We start from the raw sequence: 22463 nt of genomic DNA on the forward strand, positions 1-22463 counted from the left end.
TGGGCACAGCCCCGAGGCTGCCAGAGCTCCAGGGGGGTTTGGGCAGCGCTGCCAGGGGTGCCCAGGGTGGGGTTGTTGGGGGTCTGGGCAGGGCCAGGAGCTGTGTTGGTCACTCTGGGACCCTTTGGAGCCCTCCCAGCCCAGGGGGGCTCTGCCATGATTCTGTGTCTCCGTCTTGTGAGGTGCCATGTGCTCAAACCAGTGTCCCCAGAGACACTTGTGGCCAGGGCTGTGCACTGTCCTTCCCAGGACTGGCACCTCCAGACCTGGAGCTTCCCTCATTCCTTCCCCAGCTTTATCCACATCCACACAGCCTTGAGCCACAGAGCAGCAGCTCTGCTGGAGCACAGGCTGCCTCTTCTGCTCTCCCCACATTTTTGGGTGGAAAGCACAGGGGGTTCCACACAGATCCAGGCTTGGAGGGGCAGTTTGTGTGCCCACACCCAAACCTGTCCTCTGTCCCTGCTGGGTGGTGCAGGCAGGGCTGGCTCCATCCCTGTGGGGGAGCAGGAGGAGGGGATCTCACCCTCATTCCTGTGGGGGATCCAGGGGCTGTGCCCAGCCCAGGAGGGACCCTCTGCGCTTTCCAGAATCCCCCTGCACCTCCCCCTGTGCCAGCTCTGAGGAGCAGCAGCCCTGCCTGGCACATCCTTTCCCATTTTAGCTCCCAAATGAGGCCAACCCCACCTGCCCAGGCTGGGAGGGGCAGGAGAAGGCTGGATCAGGCTCCTGGCTGCCCCATGGACACTCTGGCACAGCTGAGGGTGGGTTCTGCTTTTCCTGAAGGAGGAATGCAGCCTCCAGGTGCCACATGGGAAGAGGTGAGGCTCCTCCTTGGAAGCATCTTCCCAGCCTCCAGTGGGTGCAAGGGGCACCAGGAACTCCCTGTTCCCACAAGAAGAGCAATTCTGAAGAAGAGGACTTCACCTGGGGACAGCAGCAGCTCCTACAATCCCTTGGAGTTGTTTTTCCATGCAGCAGGAAGTTGGTGTAGGCACCCTGTGAGTGAGGGGCTGGTTGGAAAGATGGAGCAGACAAGGAATTTCCCCCAAATTTATTCAATGGCACAGTTCTTGCCTCACCTCCAGCTTCCAAAGGCAAAGCCATGGCTCTGATCCATCCAAATAGCACAGCAATATTTCAAAGAGTTATTCCAAATGATCTTCCAATATATAAAATAAAATTTACATTTAGTCCCCATTTTTATACCAAAAAATAGCTTTTTTTCCCCCCCTTGTATAAAATATCTCCTCAGCAGGTTCCAGACAATCATGGGACAGGAGGCCCAGCTAGTGGTTTCCATGGTTTAAGTCAGAGTGGTGCAATGATGGTGTTTGTCCTCAAATCTCTCTTTCTCCACTGAATTCACCTCATGTTTTGTAAGAGATTCCTGAAGTTTTCCAGTTCTTTCACGCTGGTTGAAACCCTGTGTGCAAGGAAAGAAGAAGGGAAATGTTACAGAAACATTCATGTAGTGAATTATTTAAAATCTGGGAGAAAGGGGCTGTATCCAGCAAAGCTTCAAGCAGCTCTTGGGAAGAGAAGATTTGGAATTCCAGCTAAATTAGGTTGAGGTTACAACCAGGCCCTTCACTATTCCCCTGCCTCTTTTTAAAGCAAACACTGGGACACGCAGGGGAATAGGATGTTAAGGAACTCATCCTTGGAAAATCCTGTTTGCCAGAAACTGCTGCTCTCTCAACATCACAAAGAGCTCATGTATAACCAGAGTGTCCTGAAATCCCCTCTAAAGGGATCATTATCCTCCTTTTCTGACAAAAACTCCTCATCCAGAGAGGCTGGACTGAAGGACTCCTGTTAAATGCAATCATGATCTGGGAATAAACTGGGGAGAGGCTTAAGGACAGCAGCCCTTGCCTGGGACAATGTGCTCCAAGGACAGAGTCACACAGTCCCTTAAAAATGATGAAATTCTTTGTATCTTAGCATAAATGCTTCCTTGAATTCCTTACAGAAATGCAGAGTATAAAGAATATTTTAAATCATTCCAACTCTTGTACTCCATACCAGACTATGACCAGAGCAAGAGTCCCCACCAAAACTGCTGAAATTAGAGCTCAAACTGTGTGTAACACAGCAGCTTGTGCAAAAGTAGAGGGGAAAGTCTCAAACTCACCTCCCAAAGGCATTAAATAAGGCCACAATTTCTTGTCTGGTCAGCTGGAACCCATAGGAAGGGCCACTCTCAGGAATCTTCTCGATGAGGTTCTCTGAGAAGAGGATCTTCAGCGCTGTGCCCAAGCCCTGTGTCTGTGCAGGGATCAAAGAGGATCCTTGAACAGCAGCATTCAGACCTCCCTCCTCCTGGGCAGCATCCTCTGAACAGGGCAGGAGCATTTCACTCCAGCCAGGCTCTGCTCCCCTCCCCTCTCTTGCCTCATCCCAGCTCCCCAGGCTGAGCAAGCTGCCATCAGCTGCTGCCTGCTGCCTGCACAGGTGAGGAATCAGCAGCCCTGAGCTGTATCCAGGAGCTGGTTGGTATCCAAGGACCAATCCCAGCCCCAGAGCTCCCAGATATTGCTGACAAATCTCACCTGCAACTTCCCCCACAGCCGACACTTGAAGCAGCCAACACAGTCCATGATCTTGGAAATGTTCTTAAAGTGCAGCCTAAACTCCTCCTGGGGGAAAAGACATTCATGGTTGGGCACTAATTAGGGCTCCTTCCAGGTATTCATCTGAATTAATCCTGGAATTCAGTGGGACTGAGGTACAAAAAGCCTCCTGCAGTGGGGTCCTTGGCAGAAATTACCTTTAATTTAGCAGCTTCCTTTTTATTCCCTGCAAAGAAGGAGTTTTCATCGAAATGCAGCGGGAAGGACCTGGAAGGGAATGATCAGAGTTTGATTTCTGCCCTCCTTGGTTGTATGGCTGCAGTCAGGGCTGGGCATAAACACAGGTGGGAGGCACTGGACATTTCCAGAGGTGTTCTGATCTCATATCCACTCCCAAGGAATGGAATGAGATGATTTAAGGTTCCTTCCAACCCAAACCACCCTGGGATTTTATTTTCTCTTCAAATTTGTATTGATTGGATTCCAATTTGTATTTGATTGTATTTTCCCTTCCAGTTTGAGCTGGCATCTCACTTTGGACACTTTTTCAGCAATTGCTGAATGGTTTTTAAGCAATTTCAGTGCTGACAGACAGAAGCACAGGAGGGTGATGAGATAAATGAAACATTGATCACTTTAGGAGACATCCATTTCTGTCTGGTTCCAGTAGCTTCCATTCCTTTTACTCCAAACTCCATCCAACAGCCCAAACCTCTGTTACCAAGATCTTTAGGATGTTTTTCTAGTTGCAAACACGAAGCCAGGCCTGGTATCCCACAGATGAGTCACACAGGTAGCCAATTTTAGGGCTAACACGTAGGCACTTATTAAATTCAATTCTGCTAAATCCAAAAGGCAGCCAGGGCTATTAAACTGGGGGACTAATTAAACTGTGGGACTAATCACCCAAATTCTGCAATTTGCATACAGATATTATTAATGTGTTAAACTACATGACTGGTTTCATGGCAAGGGGGCTGGACTAGATGACCTTTAAAAAGCTCTTTTCCAACCCAAACCATTCCATGTTTCTGTGATTCTACTGCACAAATGACCTCCAGGAAGAAGCCAGAACTGCCTTTCTAGGAGCTTCACATGTCAGGTGAGGCACACCCAGAGATGGTGGCACAGCCACTGTCCCCAGGCACTGAGTGCAATTACTTGGCCAGGTGGAGAATCTCCAGCAGCAGGTGTTTCATCTCTGCATCCTGGCTCTCATTCCCGGTGTACAGCTGGAAGCCAGGGCGCTCAAAGAAGGGCAGCACTTTGGAGAGGGCCCTCAGCTCAATCAGGTACAGGAAATAGAGGTTTTTGAGTCTTCTGGGCCCTTCCCCATTGGTGAGAACTTCATCAAACCTCTGCTGGAACTCCGTGACGTTGGGGCCCCACTTCTTCTCCGACCACGAATCTGAGACAGAAACAAACCCCAAAGGCATCAGAGGTGCAGGGCTTGTGTGGGAGCCCCCCAAAGGTTCTTTTGATGGGGACATCCCTAAAAATTCTGTGTAAAATTGAGACACAAATGGGACTTTTTGTTTTTGATCTTTAGGTTGTTGTTCATTTTTTCTCTTATCAATAGTTTGCATACTAGACTTCGTGTACAAAGAGAAAGGTGCTAAAAAGTTACAGGTTAGGTTGTTTATTTTTTAATAACTAAAAAGTTACAGGTTAGGTTGTTATTTTTTCTCTTATCAATAATTTAGTATGTTGTTTACATACTAGACTTAATGTAGAAAGAGAAAGGTACTAAAAAGTTACAGGTTAGGTTTATTTTTTCTCTCATCAATTTTATTTTTCCTCTTACCAATAGTTTAGTGTGTTGTTTACATACTAGACTTGGTGTACAAAGAGAAAGGTGCTAAAAGGTTACAAGACACAAAGGTTTAAGGTATTTTAAAGTGATTTTGTTCAATACACTTTTAGAATGTATTTTATTTCTACCTTTCTACTAACAGCTAATTATTTGTTTGTTCACCCAATATTTGTGTTGTGGGTCTTTCAAATCAATTACTCTGTGTTATTAATACTGTAGAAAATGGAGTAGATGAAGAACAAGGAGATCAGATAATGCTCAAAATATTCCAGCTCGTTTTCTATCTACCTCCATACTAAAAACCCAAAACTCTGAGTTTTGCACCCTGTCATAAACTACACTAATATTTATTCATGTACTAATTCACTATACCAATATAATTTGTACAAATAATTTATACCATATAATAAAATATATCCATAATATCATATTCTATTCACAATATTATATTATATTCATAATATATAATATACTCATATAATATAATATAATATTATATTTATGATATAATATAATATAATATAATATAATATAATATAATTCCTGATGATATGGAAAAACAAGAATGGAGGAAACTGGCCTCTATTTTTCATTTTCAAGCCCACAAAGAATATTTCTATTGCTCATTTTACCATGTATTAAAGATTATTCTATAAAATACATAGTGGAAGATATAAAAGTCACCCCAAGCTGATGCTGCAGCCCCAGCTCATCTCTTGTCTCTGATGCTTCCCACATTATCCCATCTCCCAACTCCAACCTGGCCTGACTCACATCCAGGTGAGGTCCAAGTGGGCTGTAGACACTTAAATACAATTATTTAGTTAAATCTAAATGATTTTCCCAAATTCCAACAGCAATCACCTTGATTTTCAAGCCCAGGGTTGAAATTGGGATTCCTCAGACAGATATTTATGGACCAAAGCATGGGAAGGGAATGGAAATGGAATGGAAATGGCCATGGAATGGAAATGGACATGGAAATGGCTGTTGGAAATGGAAATGGAAATGGACATGGAAATGGCTGCTGGACATGGAAATGGAATGGAAATGGCCATGTAATGGAAATGGACATGGAAATGGCTGCTGGAAATGACTGCTGGAAATGGAAATGGACATGGAAATGGAAATGGCCATGGAAATGGATCAATGGCCTTGGGAAAGCCCAGCCAAGCATTTCCCAGTCCAGGTGAGGTTCTTGCTGGACTGACCATCATAAAACCAGGCTGGGAAGGGACAGCCTCGACCCACAGCTAGAAACTCACTCCAAAATAACCTTGGAGTAAGAACAGAGGGAATATTTGCTGGAAGTGCTGGTACAGAGCCTGGCCCAGCCCCTGTCAGACCTGGAGGCACGAGGCAGCTGCATCCCTAACCCTGTCACAGCAGCTGGGTGCTGGAGGAGCACCAACAGGCCTGAGTCCTGCTGGAACAGGCTCCAAGCAGCATCTGGCAGTGTCAGTGTGGAGGGAGGCAGGAGGGCTGGGGCAGGAAGCAGGATTTACCTTGCAGGAGGTACCTGGCACTCAGGTGGATGTTGATGCTGGCGTGGAGACCAGAGATGAGCCTGTAGAAAGCTCTTTTCTCCACACAGACCCCTGCAAAGAAAAGGGCAATGTAAGACACTGAAAGCACCCACTGGATTGTCAACCCTCCTGGCTGTGAGGCAGGAATCCAATCCCACTGAGAGTGGCCACTGATCCCACCCAGTCCTGGCCATTTCCCGTCCATCCCAGGAGGAGCAGCCACGCTGAGAGCAAGGATTACCTTTGAGCCACTTGTAAAATGTGTGCCCTGCAAAGAAAGGAAAACACATCAGTGAGGGTACAGCCCGAGCCTGATGCCCTGAATCCACCTCCAGGCTGGCCCCAGAGGCTCCTCTGCCCACTCCAATTTGCAGAAATTGGGAAAGGAGCATTAAAAGAGCATGAAAAGAGTTTTGCTGCCCACCCTTGTGAGCGATGCTTCTCTAACACGGCGTGGCAGCAGCTCAAAACAGCACGTGGGCTTTCCCCAGGGGGCTGGGGGGGCACAGCAGCCCAGTGCTGGGAAAAACAAGGATCAGAGATTGCTTTCCTCTTCTGGGCACAGTGGGGAGAGGGATATTTTTGTAAAACAAACAAACCAACCAACCACAAAACCACAGAGTGCAACTGAGCGTGCAGAACGCCTCGAGCCAGGGCTTCACTGCCCCTGCTCTGTGCAGGGAAGGGATCTGAGATCAGGGTTTGGGGATGGTCTGGAGACAAGGAGATGCAGAGAACAGCCCTTCCCAGGACACCCCCCTCCTACAGCTCCAGATAATCCCAATCTGGGATTGTGAGTCTCTTCAAAGCTTTCTCAGTAATAAGCACTGAAAAAAGGCCAGGACAATTCTTGTTCCCAAAGGCTTCTCACACTTGAGTGACTGCCTTCAGACTGGACCTGTGCTGTTAAAAAAATGCTGGTGGACTTTTTAAGGCCTTCACAAGAGGATGGGCTGGGACAGGGAGCTCACAAGGATCTCCTCTTCACTCTGCTGAGCAGGGACAGGACCCAGGGAAGGGCTGGAGCTGTGCCAGGGGCAGTTTAGGCTGCATATCAGGGAAAGGTTCCTCCCCCAGAGGGTGCTGGGCACTGCCCAGGCTGCCCAGGGAATGGGAACAGCCCCAGAGCTCCAGGAGGGTTTGGACACCACTCCCAGGGATCCCAGGGTGGGATTGTTGGGGGGTCTGTGCAGGACCAGGAGCTGGACTCTGATCCTTGTGATCCCACTCAGGATTTCCTATGATGCCATGCCTCCAGTTCCTGGTTTGCCTGATGAATAATTTTGCTAACCAGGTGCATTATCTAATGCACAGCCTGGGACAGCAGGATAAGGACACCCCACTTGTTTCTGTTATCAGGAAAAACAAACAGTGCCACTCACCTCCGTCATCTCCTGGGGGAAAAAAGGACAAGTGGTGGAAGGAGAGAGAGAAAAAGAGGATAAAAACATTACACACAACCAAAGTTAAGCTCCAAAGCACAAGCACTGCTCTGCTCATCTGCTCTGACAGGAGAAGGATCCTCTCCAGGGAGCTTTGGAAGAGTTCTGAACACAGAAACCCCAAGTGCAGCAGTGAGGACACGGGGTGAGAACGGTGCTGAGTAACCTGACCAGTGCAGGAGGGATCAATAACTGCAAAGGGAGTAAAAGCTGATATTTCCAGGGACACTGCACATCTCCTTCAGCAGGAGAAGAGCCACTCCTTCACACCAGGGTGACAGGAGGGGGATGAGCACCTCCATGATTTAGGGGGAAATGAGGAGATGGTGCCAGAGGGTGCTGCTGGAGGTTGATGTTGATGCTCTCCTGTTTCCATTCCCTGCTGTCACTGACACTGCCTGGCCTTGGCTCGGGGGCAGAGCTGCTCTCTGGGTGGTTCCAGGGAGGATCCCAGCCAGGCTCTCATTTCCATCCCTCACAGGGGGTTTGGCACTGCCCAGGGACCCAGGGAGAGCTCAGGGGTCAGCCCTGCTCCCAGCCCCTCCAAAACTCACCTGCTTTCCAGGACTGGAAGATCAGACATGCTTTTTCCACAATGGATGCTAGAAAAACCCACTTCCAGGTGCCACAAAATTCTACACTTGGTCAAGAGCTACAAGATATTTCTGCTCCAGCAGGAGAAGGAGCCCAGGGAACATTTACTGCTCCTGGAGCTGGGATCAGTTCACTACTAACCCACTTAGTGAGATAAATAAATGACTCACCTCTGCCAGATGCCAAAGGTCTTTTTACATTCTGAGGCCTGGGAGGGGAAAAAAAAAATTTAAATAAGAGATGTACTGTCTCTTGTGTGCACAAACAGAGCAGAGCAGAAGCAGCTACTTCAAACAGCCTGAGGGGATCTAAAATCCTCTTACATGCTTTAACTTTGCTGAGGAAGGGAAAGGATAGGGCAAAATGTGGGTTTCTGTGGGGGTTTGGCGGTGCTTTCTCCCTTTTTTTTAGAAAAAACAGGCAGAAAAACTCAATTCTCTTCTTTTGGGCAGTCACATGGCTTGTCCCAGGTGCATCCCACCCTGCACAGGCACTGGAGCAAAGACAGGAGGATGAGGATCCATTGCTGCCCCTTTGCACAACCCTCAGGTTTGTGGGAGTGTCCCCCAAAGCACCTACTTGAAGCAGTTTTCCTCATAAATGCTGTTCCAGATCTTCCAGGCATCGGGGCCCTTGTAGCCAGTGTAACGTTCTGGGTTCAGGAGCAGATCCACGTACTCAGCATCAGGAGAATGGATGTCTGTGGAGCACAGCTGCCTCAGGGACTACGATTTTCTCAGGGAAAATGACATTTTCCAAGGCTGGTCCAGCCACCTCTGCCCCACCTTGCTAAACACAGCAAGGCCCAGAGCAGCAAGGAAGCTTTGTCAGAAATATTTGTGTGTAATTTTCAAAATGCTGAGGTCAGGGGGGTGGGAAGGAGCAGAAATGCTGTTTTGATGAAATATTACACTGGAATTGGGGCTGTTCAGCCTGCAGAAGAGGAGGGTGTGTAGAGCCCTCATAGCAACATTCCAGGATATGGAGAGGCTGCATGAAGTGGGAGAGGAGCTCTCAGTCAGGGAGACAGGGACAGGACACAGGGAATGGCTTCCCAGTGCCAGAGGGCAGGGATGGGTGGGATATTGGGAAGGGATTCCTGGCTGGGAGGGTGGGATGCCCTGGCACAGGGTGCCCAGAGCAGCTGTGGCTGCCCCTGGATCCCTGGAGGTGTCCAAGGCCAGGCTGGACAGGGCATGCTGGGCTAGTGGAAGGTGTCCCTCCCATGGCAGGCAGTGGAATAAGATGGGCTTTAAGGTTCCAACCCAAACTATTCCATGATTTTAAGTCCTGCAGGAGTGCATAAACCCCATGCAAGCCCTGGCAGCCCTGCAGGTGCCCATACCATCAGCCTCACAGAAGCTGTCCGAGGAGTCGTCGTGCTGTGCCCACTGCAGCACCGCCTGCCGTGTTTCCTTGCTGCAAAAAACGTGGGGAAAAGCTCTCAGAGAGGGCTCTGAGCCCAGCTTTCCTTCAGGACAATGAAGGATTATGGCAAAAGAAGTCAAACCTCAAAGAATCATCAACAGCTCCGAGCCTCTTGGCTTCTTCACACTCCTCAGCGAGGCTGTTGGCTTCTTCCGAGTACTGGGGTGGACAGCAAAGGGGTGGGGAGGGATGAGGATTAAAAAGGAAATTTTTTGCTGTTTTAATTTACCCTTCAATGCACTATTAACACAGGTGAAGCCCCAGGAAGCCTTTCATGGTTCAGCCCCACCGTGTTTGCAGAGATGTCTGCAGCACCCCAAGGTTTGTGCCATGCAGGGACTCGGGCACTGCCCCGGAGCTCTGTGTGCCTGCTGACACATCCCCTGGAGAGAGGGCAGAACCCCTGGCTCCAGCACAGCCACCCCAGAGCCTCTGTGCTCTCCAAGCACTTGAGGAGAGCAGAAATTCAAGTCTAAAGAACATCCTGACATTTACTGAGCCACGCTCAAAGCATGGGGGCAGATTTGGGTTCCTTGCGACAAAAAAGACTTTGAGGGGCTGGAGCGTGTCCAGGGAAGGGAATGGAGCTGGGGAAGGGTCTGGAGCACCAGGAGGGGCTGAGGGAGCTGGGCAGGGGCTCAGGCTGGAGCAAAGGAGGCTCAGGGGGCCCTTGTGGCTCTGCACAGCTCCTGCCAGGAGGGGACAGCCGGGGGGTCGGGCTGTGCCCCAGGGAACAGGGACAGGAGCAGGGGAAACCATCTCCAGGGCAGGTTCAGGTTGGATACTTGGGAAAATTCCTTCATGGAAAGGGTGGTCAGGCACTGGAAAAAGCCTCCCAGGGCAGTGGTGGAGTTCCCATCCCTGGAAGTGACCCAAACCCACAGTTTGTGGTGTGTCACTGGTGCAGTGACAGCTGGCTCGATGATCTTCCAGGTCTTTTCCAACCTTGTCCCTTCTGTGGCACAAAACTGACCACAAAACAAACCCCCCTCATCCTTTTGTGCTCAGCCACACCCACCTTGTAACTTCCAGCTCTGATTCCATCAGGGACTTCATCCTGAAAGACAAAACAAAGCAAGTGCCACATGTGGGGCTGGTGAGACCCCTCAGCCCCATCTCTGGGAAAGGTCTGGGGTGTCAGAGGTGACAAGGTGACCACAACACTCAGCCCAGCTTGAAGCACATCCAACTCCTCACTCCTCCCCAGACCAAGGAGAACAAACATTCCTAGTGGTTTATTTGGATTTTTTGGGTTTTTTTGGTGAGATTCCTCATCTCCCAAGGTGTGCAGCCTTCCACAGCTGCTGCATCAGGTTCTGCTTTGCTTATCCCAGCAGGAATTTGGGGAGCCAGGCCTGGCATCACCTTCCTGGCAGGAGCTCAGGTGCCTCCTCCTATTTTTCATCTACCAGCCCCTGACACATGACATTCCAAACTTCCCTCTGACCATTCCATCATGGAATGCCAGCCCCACACAACCAGCCCCAAAAACTTCCATTTTCTCCAGGAGCAGGAAGGCAATAGAACCATTTCTACAACAGCAAATGCTGATGGCAAAAATAAAAATTAAGCAATAAGAGTTATTTTTATTGATTTCAGGATGAAATGGACCCAAATCAAAATAATTAAGAACAGCAGGGACAGTCAGTTCTTAAAATTAGAACAACTTTCAGCTAAAACTTAGGTAATTGTAACAGAACTCCATCACATTACTCATAATCACTACCAAAAATAGATTTTTTTTTAAGGAAGAAAAAGTATTTAAACAACATTTAGGGTTATTTTGAGGTGTAAAATAAAAAAAAAAAAAAATCATCATTCCATTTTAGAACCCAAGAGTGAGGGAGTAAGACAGTCTGTGCTGGCTGTCAACACCAAAACATGAAATGTCCCCAGAGGGGCCACCAAGCTGTGACTCCCTCACCTTCTCACCCCCTTTTTCTGGGCAGACATCTGCAGCCTGTGTTTTCTTACAGCTGAGGGAACAAAACCCTTTTGTCCAGGATACAGGGACAAGAGTGCCCCTGGAAATGGGGTGCTCAAAGAGCCATTTCTGCTACAACAGGGCTGGAAAGCTCTGAGTCAAATTCATCAGCCAAAACTAAATCACAGTGCAGCTCATGGGCAACAAATTCTGTCAATTAACACAACAACTATAATGGGTTTGCCCTAAAAACTAATTACTAATGGAAAAAAAAAAATTAAAAGGACCAGGAGATGTTTTTGGCTGTTTGCAGAGGGTCAGCTGCTAAAATCCCAGCCTGCCTTGAAATTTTAATTAGTATTATTACAGAATTTAGGATTTTGGCCTTTCTTATGGTACCAGTGTTGTTGCACCCATGAAAGATTCACCAGAGCCCCAGTTTTGCTAAAATGACAAGATTCAGTCACTTGCCTGCTGTTTCCTCTTGCTCTGCAAAAGTTAAATTTAAAGAAAGTAAAAGAATGGATTTGGTACTTACAGAGGGGCAGGGCTGTACAGCACAGTCTCTCATCCCACAGTGACTGTTGTCCTCCCAAAAAGGACAAGGTTTCTGTAGGTTTACCTGCAAATAACACATCACCCCTTCAATAACACATCTCCCCCTTGCAGCCAAGCCAACCTTCCCCTCCCCAGCTTCCCAAGAGAAATCCAAGTTCTGCACTTGGTTGTTTCACACCAGCAACTCCCTGGTGAGCCAGGTTGATAACATCCCTCACAACCTTGTTATCAGCACAGGTTTAAATCCTTTTAATCCTTGCCTGGGTCTTTCTGCTGGGGCTTTCCCACCCAGACATTTCCATAATTCCAAAATGTTCTGAGGGCTGGAGCTCCTCTGCTCTGGAGCCAGGCTGGGAGAGCTGGGGGTGCTCACCTGGAGAGGAGAAGGCTCCAGGCAGAGCTCAGAGCCCCTGGCAGGGCCTGGAGGGGCTCCAGGAGAGCTGGAGAGGGACTGGGGACAAGGGATGGAGGGACAGGAGCCAGGGAATGGCTCCCAGTGCCAGAGGGCAGGGATGGGTGGGAGATTGGGAACTGGGAATTCCTGGCTGGGCTGGAATTGCCAGAGCAGCTGTGGCTGCCCCTGGATCCCTGGCAGTGCCCAAGGCCAGGCTGGACAGGGCTGGGAGCAGTCTGGGACGGTGGGAGGTGTCCCTGCCATGGCAGGGGTGGCACTGGATGAAACCATTCTGGAATTCCAGGATTCTACACTTCATTCAGACCAGTCTCAGTATTGCTGTTACAAATCCTAACCCTGGGAAGAGAAAGGACATGAGCTTCTTCAACAAATCCCAAATTTTCTCCTCCCTGAGTTGGTACCAAGCACCATTCTTCCAAAACAATCAACACTGAACAAGATTTGGTGGGTTTGGAAGAGAGGGGCAGAAAGGGAATCTGACTGAATGGGAGCAGAATCCACCTCATGGAATGCAGTCCATGGAATGTCTGGCAGCAACAGCCATCAATGAACCTGAGGGTCTGGAACTAATGCAGGTTTTCCACGTGAAATCCTCTCATTATGGATCACTGGTCATCAGCATCTTTAAATCACAGCTCACCAAAGGAAGTCCTCTCATTAATGTGTTGCTCAAGAGGGGAAAATGGGCAAGAAAATATCTTTGAAATCCTCTTAAAAGTACATTGCATCTTATTGAGATTCTCCTCAGAACAGAAAGCTCCAACTGACTGACTGCACCCTTAAAAGATCAGGGTTAAAATGCAGGTGTCTCATTTTAAAAAGATCAGCAATAAGTTCACAGGAGATTAAAAAAAAAACAAAAAAGACAGCAGCACAATTACAATTCTTGCAAGAAAAAAATGACCTTGTAGTATCTAAAATAGTCACTTTGCAGGAGTTCATTCAGTCTAGGAAAAAGTTTGTAGTTGTTGAAGGCATCGATGGTTTCTACATCACAGGTGCAGTCATCTAAATAGCCAGTAACCTGGGGGAGAAAAAACCAATATAATCAAAATCAACAACATCAAAAACAAGAAATCAAATATAACAACTAAATATAAACAACTAAATATATAACAAATAGAAACAACTCAGCCAGGACTTTTCAACACTGCAGACAATAAAATAATTCATCATTTTCTCTCCATTTCCCAGCAAGCCAAGGTAAGTTCAAGCAGAAGAGACATGGCTGCTGTGAGCACGGGCTGCAGCTCAGGTCCCTCCTGCATGAGCCTCAGGAAGGACAACACAGAGCTGAGAGCTGCAGTCTGCACGTGGGACCAGGTAGGCAACAATGCCACAATGTGCAAAGAAAGTCCTTGTGGTTCATCAGCTTTGGTCTGGTCTGGTTTGGTCTGGTTTGGTTTGGTTTGGTTTGGTTTGGTTTGGTTGGTTTGGTTTGGTTTGGTTTGGTTTGGTTTGGTTTGGTTGGTTTGGTTTGGTCTGGTTTGGTTGGGTTTGGTCTGGTCTGGTCTGGTCTGGTTTGGTCTGGTCTGGTCTGGTCTGGTCTGGTTTGGTCTGGTCTGGTCTGGTCTGGTTTGGTTTGGTTTGGTTTGGTTGGTTTGGTTGGTTTGGTTTGGTTTATTTTCGTTTGGTTTGGTGTGGTTTGGTTTGGTTGGTCTGGTTTGGTGAGAGGCAGAGCAGAGTGAGCAGAGGGCTGGAGCAGCTCTGCTGCCAGGACAGGCTGGAGAGCTGGGATTGCTCACCTGGGGAAGAGAAGGCTCCAGGCTGAGCCCCCTGCAGCCCCCAGTGCCTGAGGGAGCTGACAGGAGAGATGGGGAGAGGGGATTTAATGGGATGGAGGGACAGGAGCCAGGGAATGGCTTCATTTGGGATGGATGGGAGACTGGGAACTGGGAATTCTTTTCTATGTGGGGCTGGCCCAGGGTGCCCAAATTTGCTGAGGCTGCCCCTGGATCCCTGGCAGTGCCCAAGGCCAGGCTGGACACTGGGACACCCTGGGATAGTGGAAGGTGTCCCTGCCATGGCAGGGGTGGGATGGGATGGGATTTAAGGTCCCTTCCAACCCAGAGCATTCCATGATTCTGTGATTAAGGGCAGCAGTCCCTCTGCTGGCCTCAGAGAGCCATTTGACACAAAAACATCTGTTCTACATCTGATGGATCCTTCTTGCATCATCCTGAACAACTCAACAGGCTTTGTGCAAGCCCTGAAGAAAAAAAAAACCAGCAAAGGAAGAAGCAGTACAAAATCAGCTGTGGTTTCCTGACACATCCATTACTGGCAAATGACAAAGTTGCTCAACACAGAAGTAGTTTTGCTTCCCCCACACCCCCAGTGAGTCCTTGGGGAAATCAGAGAATCCTGGAATCATTCAGGTTGGAAAAGATCACTGAGTTCAACCATTCCCCCAGCACTGACCATGTCCCAGGTGCCACATCCAGAGAGATTTTAAATCCCTCCAGGGATGGGGACTCCACCACTGCCCTGGGCAGCTGTGCCAGGGCTGGGCAAACCTTTCCAGGAAGGAATTTTCCTAATATCCAATTTAAACCTCCTCTGCTACAACTTGAGGCCGTTCCCTCTGCTCCCGTCCCTGTTCCCTGGAGCACAGCCCGACCCCCCCGGCTGTCCCCTCCTGCCAGGAGCTGTGCAGAGCCACAAGGTCCCCCCTGAGCCTCCTTTGCTCCAGCCTGAGCCCCTGCCCAGCTCCTCAGGGATTCTCCAGACCCTTCCCAGCTCCCTCAGCTGCTCCTCATAATTCAGCAAGAGCTACACAACAATTTAAATAAAATTATATTTACCACCATGGAAATGGAGCTGAGAGGAGGATGGCAGAAATGGAGCACAGAGTCACATGAAATGGGGAGGTGGGGGAAAAAATAGCCAGAATTCCCTACCCCACTGGAACAACTCTGTTTTGTTGAGGCAGCATGATTTGGAGGCTCACTCATATTTTCAGTGTTTACACTGCAGCTCAGTGTGTCACCCTCACACATTTACTGAATTCTGTCCTGCATTTTGCACAGTAATGAAGATTAACAGTGATTTAAGATTTCCACTAACCTGAATCACCCTTGTAAAAACAAACAGCAGCAATTTGCTAATCCAGTTACCCAATTTAAAGCTGTTGCAAATTTATATATGCATTTAAAAAAAAAACACATCAAAACAACAAACCACAGCAAGCCACCAACCAACCACATTTTTATTTCCTGAAATACTGGCATCCTTCAAGGCAGGAAGCTTTAAGGTTGGGTCTAAAAGTGACCTAAAAAAAGATTTGGGGATAATCTTCAGCTGCTCTCTGTATCCAAAGGAATGACATCCCTGTAAAAGGGGGAACACTGGAGCTCCCACCAACCCCCTCTGGCAGCACCATTTGGGCCAGGTCTGGTTTTGTTATGTCTGGTGACCAATTCAAGCCAGTCCCAACCTCATCCTGAATATAATCCAGAGATGCAAAACTAACACCACTTTTTTTCTTGTCAAGCCAAAAGAGATGACAGTAGCTCACGTGGACTTACTTTTATTTGGTTTGCATACCCTGCAGGGCAATTCAATAATTCACTTTGCAGGCTGAACACGGCATGGAACTACACACGAGAAAGATTCTTGACTGAAATTACATGAAAGTTATACACTGAAAGATCTGAGCTTGGGGCTTCAGCTGAAACCTTGTAACCCAACTTTGTCTCCTTCTAGTAGTAAGAAAAGATGTCAGAAAACAGGACAACAATGTAAGAGGAGCTGGGAATAAATGCATTAATGGATAATATCACTGTACTGCTTTTTCCACCAGGAGCTGTTTGTGCTTTACCCCGCCAGGGAAGCACTGCAGATGATCCCAAATCCTTAGGACTGGATGGGGGTTGTGCTTTGGAGCTCTCCAAACCCCAGTTTATTGGTGGGATCAGCCTCAGGGTCACCCTGAACACAGCTGTGGGGGCAAGGGGCAAAGGGAAAGGTGCTGGGAAAAGTCCACATTTGCTCAATCTCTCTTCCTCCAAGGATTTCAGCCAGAATGGGTAAAAATGGGCAATTTCCCCAGGCTGTGTGTGCACAACCTACAGCTAGAGGAGCACAGAAGAGAAGCAGCACCAAGAACATCCAGAGGCTCCTCAGCCCTGGTGAAAGCCCCAGTGATGCCCCAGCAAACAGCTTGAAGCTGAGCCACTTCAAGACTCATGGACGTGGCAGTGCCAGATCATCTGGCAGGACTTGTCTTCATTTCAGAGGTTCTCTCTTGCTCCATGACCCCCCCAGAACCCAATTTTTCAGCCCTCACTTGGTTTGGGACTTTACCTCCTGCTGCCAGAGCAGCTGAGCTCCGTGTCAAACGTGCCCTCCTGTGGGTGGTACCTTAAAACACTTCCTTCCACCCCACAAACAAAATATTTACCTACATCCTCAGCCTGTGCCAAGGAGAGCAGCTGTTTGAGATAAACCAGGGATGGATCCAGACCCCACCACGTGCCATGAGCCTGCTGGCACCGTGAATCACCCAGCTGAGGGGTTTGCTCCACCTGCCCTGGGTGTGAGAAGCTGGCAGGAGGCTGAGAGGCAGGGCTGGGCTGGGCTGGGCTGTCCCACTGGGACAGAGCAGCAGGAGTGGCTCTGGGTGCTGAGTAAGCTCCAGGGTGACATGCCACAATCCCAAAATCCAACCTCCACCTCGTGTGCTGGGAACACCAACAGCAGGGACTGTGCAATCCCTGGGCTTGGCCTCTGCTTCAGCCTCCTTCCCTTCTCCAGGCTGCTCTTCCCACCTCCTTCTGCTGCCCTGAGTGTCACAGGAACATCCCCTGAGCAGTGGGTTTTGGGATTTCTTCTCGCTGTGTCCCACACCACAGCCAGGCAGGAAAGAAGGAGAATTTTCCCTGCATCTCCCACTACAGCCACAACAGGGCACAGGGGAGGGAATGCCACAGAGGCTGAGGGCTTTGGTTTAGCCTGTACCAACTTCCCTGGCACTGCCTGCTCCTCTGGACAAGTCCCAGGCTGATGGTGAGCAGATGCCTTCCCTGCTCCCTCAGCAGAAGTTTCCTGGCACAAAGGAGTTGGACTTCCATGATCCTTGTGGGGTCCCTTCCAGATTCTATGAAATTATTTCCCTTTTATCCTTGCCAGTGCACTTGGAGCACGTTGCTGGCAGCCAGCTGAGGACAGTCACTCCTGCACCTGCCCTGGAAGCATTATCTGCCACTCCAGCTGCTTTGTCCCCATCTTCTGCCCAGAAAACAAGGTCTAGGTTTTCCAGAACTCACACAGCAGCAAATCTCACATGGGAGCATCAGGATGGGGTCAAACCAGGGCCTGAAGGGCTGTCACAGCATCCCAGAAGGGTCTGGGTTGGAAGGGAGCCTAAAGACCATTTAGTTCCACCCCCAGCCATGGCAGGGACACCTTCCATCATCCCAGGCTGCTCCAGCCCTGTCCAACCTGCCCTGGGACACTTCCAGGGATCCAGGGGCAGCCACAACTTCTCTGGGAAAACTGAGCCAGGGCCTCCCAACTCTCACATCAGGAACTCCCAATTCCCAATCTCCCATCCATCCCTGCCCTCTGGGAGTGGAAGCCATTCCCTGTGTCCTGTCCCTCCACCCCTCGTGAATGCTCTCTGTTCATCTTTCCTGCCATCTCCCTTCAGGTATTGGAACGTCACAATTAGGCCACCCTGAAGTCTTCTCCCCAACTCTCCCAAGTCTTTCCTCCCAGGAGAGCTGCTCTGATCATCTTGGTGGCCTCCTCTGGACTCCAACAGCTCCATGTCCCTCCTGTCTGCAAGGACCACAGAGCAGGACACCATTCCAGGAGGGATCTCACCAGAGCAGAGCAGAGGGGCAGAATGAACCCCCAGAGATCTTCTCTCCACCTGGAAACTCCTCCTGAAGAGAGAAAAGTTCCTCTTTCCCAGAGAAATGGGAGCTGTGCTAGGAATGAATCCCTGCCCTGGAGGTTGCTGAGTGAACACCAATCCCACAGGAACACAAGGACAGCCTGAAAACCTGCCCAGGTCCCAGGGAGGAAACTCTCCATGGCCAGACTCACCCCTAATGACAGCATCCTGCCCACAGAAACATTCCCAAAGGCAACCAGCCCTCTGCCAGACAGGAAACCTTCACAAAATCCCCTCTGCCAAACACCTGCAGCACATCCTTAATACAGCTACATCAGCCTGTAAACAGCAAATGAACAATAATTACCAGGAATATAGAGAAGACATCCATGGCTGACTAAAGCTGTGATGCAAACAGGAATATCTCGAGGGGAGGATGAGCTGCCTGTAAAATTTGAGGGGATTTTGATATTGGAATGTTAATCAGAGCTTGGGAAGCAGAAAGCAGTATTTGAAACACCAGTGTTTGTAGCAACAGATGGATGTTTCTAATAAAAGTTTCAGGGCTGCTTGGTCTCTAAGGGAGGGAGGTAAAATAACAGTGACAAAAAGCAGGTGAGGCATTGCCCTGGGTGCAGGCAGACAGGAGTGCAACACCCATTCCAGAATCACAGCCTGCTGAAATCAGCACTTGGAATATTGCTGGAGCAGCACTCCCAAAAGTGGCCCTTGTCACCTCAGCACAGGCTGGCAGACAAGTCAGAGCTCTTCCAGTCACCCACACTGAGGCTTCTGCATCTCATGAGACAGCAGGAGGAACCAAGAGCTGCACCAGGCCTTCAAGGAGCTAAACAAAGGAGGGCAAACCAGATCATTGAAGGCTGGCCTTATATTTTCTTTGGTGGCAAATAAAAACCACCAGACCAAGGGGATCAGCAGATTATTTGTAACCAAAAGATGAGGCAGCCTTCAGGTGTGATTTAAAAGGGTTGGTGGTTAGAAAGGCTGAGAAATGCTGCCCTACATGACACCTTTTCCTAAAGGTAAAAAAAAATCCTGCCCTAAACATTTGTAGGGAAAACCAGGCTGCTCCACAGAATGAAAATTGCATTACAACAACCCAGCAGTGCACAGAGCACCACACCAGCTCCTCCAGCCCAAGGAAAAGAGCCTGGCAGTCACTGCCATGCCAGAATGCCAGTTCAGTTAGTGGTTACAGCTCCTTATCCCATTCCACACTCCTGACTCAACATTCAAACCTCTCTGCTTACAGGAAACTGAAGGAAAAGCCCTGCAGAGATCCAGAATGCATGTTTTTTCAATTCTTTATCAGCAGAGTTTTTATTTACCATTTCCACAGGAAGCTGAAAGTGTCAAGAGCCACCCCATAAGGCAAAGCCAAAGCCAAGAGTGTAATTCCATTTGTTTTCTTTCTCCACTCTCAATTCCTGACCCACATTTAGGGACTAGAAATTTAATACAGCAAGAGTAGCCTTTATAAAAGCTTCCTGTTTTTCAAGGCAACAAAATAAAGGGCTAAAGACATTGTGACATCTTCACTCCTTGATCTTGCAAATGTGCTTATCACAGGAATTATTCAGGCTGCAAGGGACTTCAAATACCATTTTATGTCACCCCCTGCCATGGGCAGGGACATTTCCACTATCCCAAGGTGCTCCGAGCCCCATCCAACCTGGCCTTGGGCACTTCCAAAGATCCAGGGGCAGCAACTTTGCTTGTGCAAAGTGGTGTCAGAAGGAACTGCAGAGTGATCTCTTCCTTAAATCCAGGCTTGGTACCCAGTTCTCCCCTTTCTGTACCTCAGCAGAAGCTGCACTGAGTGCACAGTGACACCCCTGGCACACAACAAGAGGAATTAACCCTGGAAGAGTTTTAGGGAGCAGAGCAGCCCAGCTCCCACCTGGGCATGGCAGGGCAGGAGCCTCCCAGACAGCAGAGCTGGGAGAGCAGCAAGGCAGGAGAGGGGATGAAGCAGCTGCCAGGGATAGCAATGATATCCCTGAAACATCCCAGGAGAGGCACCTGGGTGGCTGGGGAAGAAATGGTCAACAAGTTGGAGCACTCCCCTCTACTGATGGGAACGGGGAGAGAATACAGTTAAAGTGGCATGGAAAAGAACCACAGAACCCTGGAATGGTTTGGGTTAGAAAGGACTTTAAAACTCATCCAGTCCCACCCCTGTCATGGCAGGGACACTTTCCACTATCCCCGGTTGCTCCAAGTCCTGTCCAGCCTGGCCTTGGGCACTCCCAGGGATGCAGGGACAGCCACAGCTTCTCTGGGCACCCTGTGCCAGAGCCTCACCACCATCCCAGGGAAGAGTTCCTTCCCAGTCTCCCATCCCTCCCTGCCCTCTGGCACTGGGAGCCATTCCCTGGCTCCTGTCCCTCCATCCCTTGTCCCCAGTCCCTCTCCAGCTCTCCTGGAGCCCCTTCAGGCCCTGCCAGGGGCTCTGAGCTCTCCCTGGAGCGTCCTCCATGTGAACACCCCCAGCTCTCCCAGCCTTTCCACCCAGGAAAGCTCCCGCAGCCCTCGGAGCATCTCCGAGCCCTCCCCCGCACTCTCCCCACGCTGGACACCCCCGACCTGCCCCCCGAGCCCACCCGCCCCCCTCCGAGCCCAGCCTCCATCCCGCCGCCTCCCCGTGCCCGGGCCGTGCCCACCTGGCAGAAGCAGCTGGGCTCGGCGCCGCGGGGCAGCGCCAGCAGCCCCAGCAGGACGAAGGGAGCCCGCAGCCCCGGCAGGACGATCCGCGCCGCCATCTCCGTGCGCGCCCGGGCCCGGAGCTCGGCGGGGCCGCCCCGCTCGCACCGCCCCGCCCGGGGCGCGGCCCCGGCGGCGACGCGCGGAGCCGCACGGAGCGAGCGGGCACGGCCCGGCCTCGGGAGGCACCTGCGGACACAGCGCGCACCCTCTGCGGGCCGGGCTGCCGAGGGAAATGACAGCGATAATCCAGCTGCTCGGAGCACGGTCTGGGGGGTTTTGACTCAGAGGCGTTTTAAAAAGTTTGATTCTATTTTTAGTTTCGTTTGAAGGATGAGATAATGCAGATGTTATAATTCACGCTATTACATTCAGAAGCTAATTATTTCTTAATTGCACTATAATATACATATAATATTACTGATATTATATTAAATATTTCATATCATATCATATTATGATATATATGTGATATATATAACATACGTTATATATGTGTGTATTGTTATATGTATATATAATGTACATATTGTATTTTATATTAAATTATATTATAATAATTACTATATATAATAATATATGTAAAATAATTTATATAACATCATATATGTAATATATTATGTATAATATATATGTATTATTCTATATATATATAATGTACATATTATGTCATATTCTATTCTATTCTATTTATTACTATGTAGTAGAATAGAATAGAATAGAATAGAATAGAATAGAATGTAAGTGTATTATTATCTGTATATAATATAATATAATATAATATAATATAATATAATATAATATAATATAATAGTGTATTATTACCTGTATATTATATTATATTATATTATATTATATTATATTATATTATATTATATTATATTATATTATATTATATTAATTATATTATATTATATATTTCTTAATTACACTCTACAATACACCATAAGCGTTTCTTGGCCTATCAGTTTTGGCCACACCATACTGTAAATGTTTTAAAGCTAATAATTTGAAACTACTTTTTGTGGGTCCTAATACAATGTATCTTTCATAGTTCCATTTTTCTTAAGTATTTAATTTTTTTTTTGGTAAGGCTGTCCTTTAAAACTTATTTCTATTTCTCTCTTAACAATATCTCTCCTATTCCATAACATTTCTAAATTAATATTTCTTACCTTAAAATTCATATACAAATAGATACTATATAAAAAACTTCAATCAGGTTTAAAAATTTTCTACAAATCTACTTCTTACGTGCTAAAAGGACAATATTCCAGCGCTGGGGTGCTCCTGGCCAGCAGCCAAAGGGGTGCTCCTGGCCAGGAGCCAAAGAACACTCCGGTGTGTTATCTTTATCCTGTTACCTTGCTGAGGTACATGCATATTCATGTGTTCATGCATTATTCAAACATTCTTTCAGACTTTCTGATCTTTTAGGAACTCCTTTGTTTGACTTCTTCACACTCTGGCTTATCTGCATGACATCCTGGGTGTCAGGTCAATGTGTTTTATTTCTTCTTGTGTCTCCATCCTGCTGTTTCACATCCTCTGATAAGGATTTAGTATTAAATTAAATTAAATTTAACATGGTATTCTCTAATTGCTCTGGTTTGTGTCATGGTTA

The 22463-nt window shown here is 48.4% G+C and overlaps 1 protein-coding gene across 1 annotated transcript; it reads right to left on the reverse strand.

Moving 5' to 3' along the window:
* Positions 1 to 1057: 1057 nt before the first annotated feature.
* ERO1A (endoplasmic reticulum oxidoreductase 1 alpha) lies at positions 1058 to 20927 on the reverse strand. Its single transcript, XM_084207474.1, has 16 exons — positions 20800 to 20927; positions 13181 to 13300; positions 11842 to 11925; positions 10398 to 10436; positions 9462 to 9538; positions 9297 to 9370; positions 8531 to 8651; positions 8122 to 8159; positions 7298 to 7309; positions 6157 to 6183; positions 5895 to 5987; positions 3738 to 3984; positions 2774 to 2843; positions 2556 to 2642; positions 2138 to 2271; positions 1058 to 1426 (listed from the first exon to the last, which is right to left on the reverse strand). The coding sequence occupies exons 1-16, from the start codon at positions 20896 to 20898 to the stop codon at positions 1366 to 1368; spliced, it is 1383 nt and encodes a 460-aa protein (XP_084063600.1). The 5' UTR covers positions 20899 to 20927; the 3' UTR covers positions 1058 to 1365.
* Between the last annotated feature and the right edge of the window lie 1536 nt (positions 20928 to 22463).

This window comes from Fringilla coelebs (genome assembly GCF_963513975.1).
Source record: "Fringilla coelebs genome assembly, chromosome: 6".
Classification (NCBI taxonomy): Eukaryota; Metazoa; Chordata; class Aves; order Passeriformes; family Fringillidae; genus Fringilla; species Fringilla coelebs.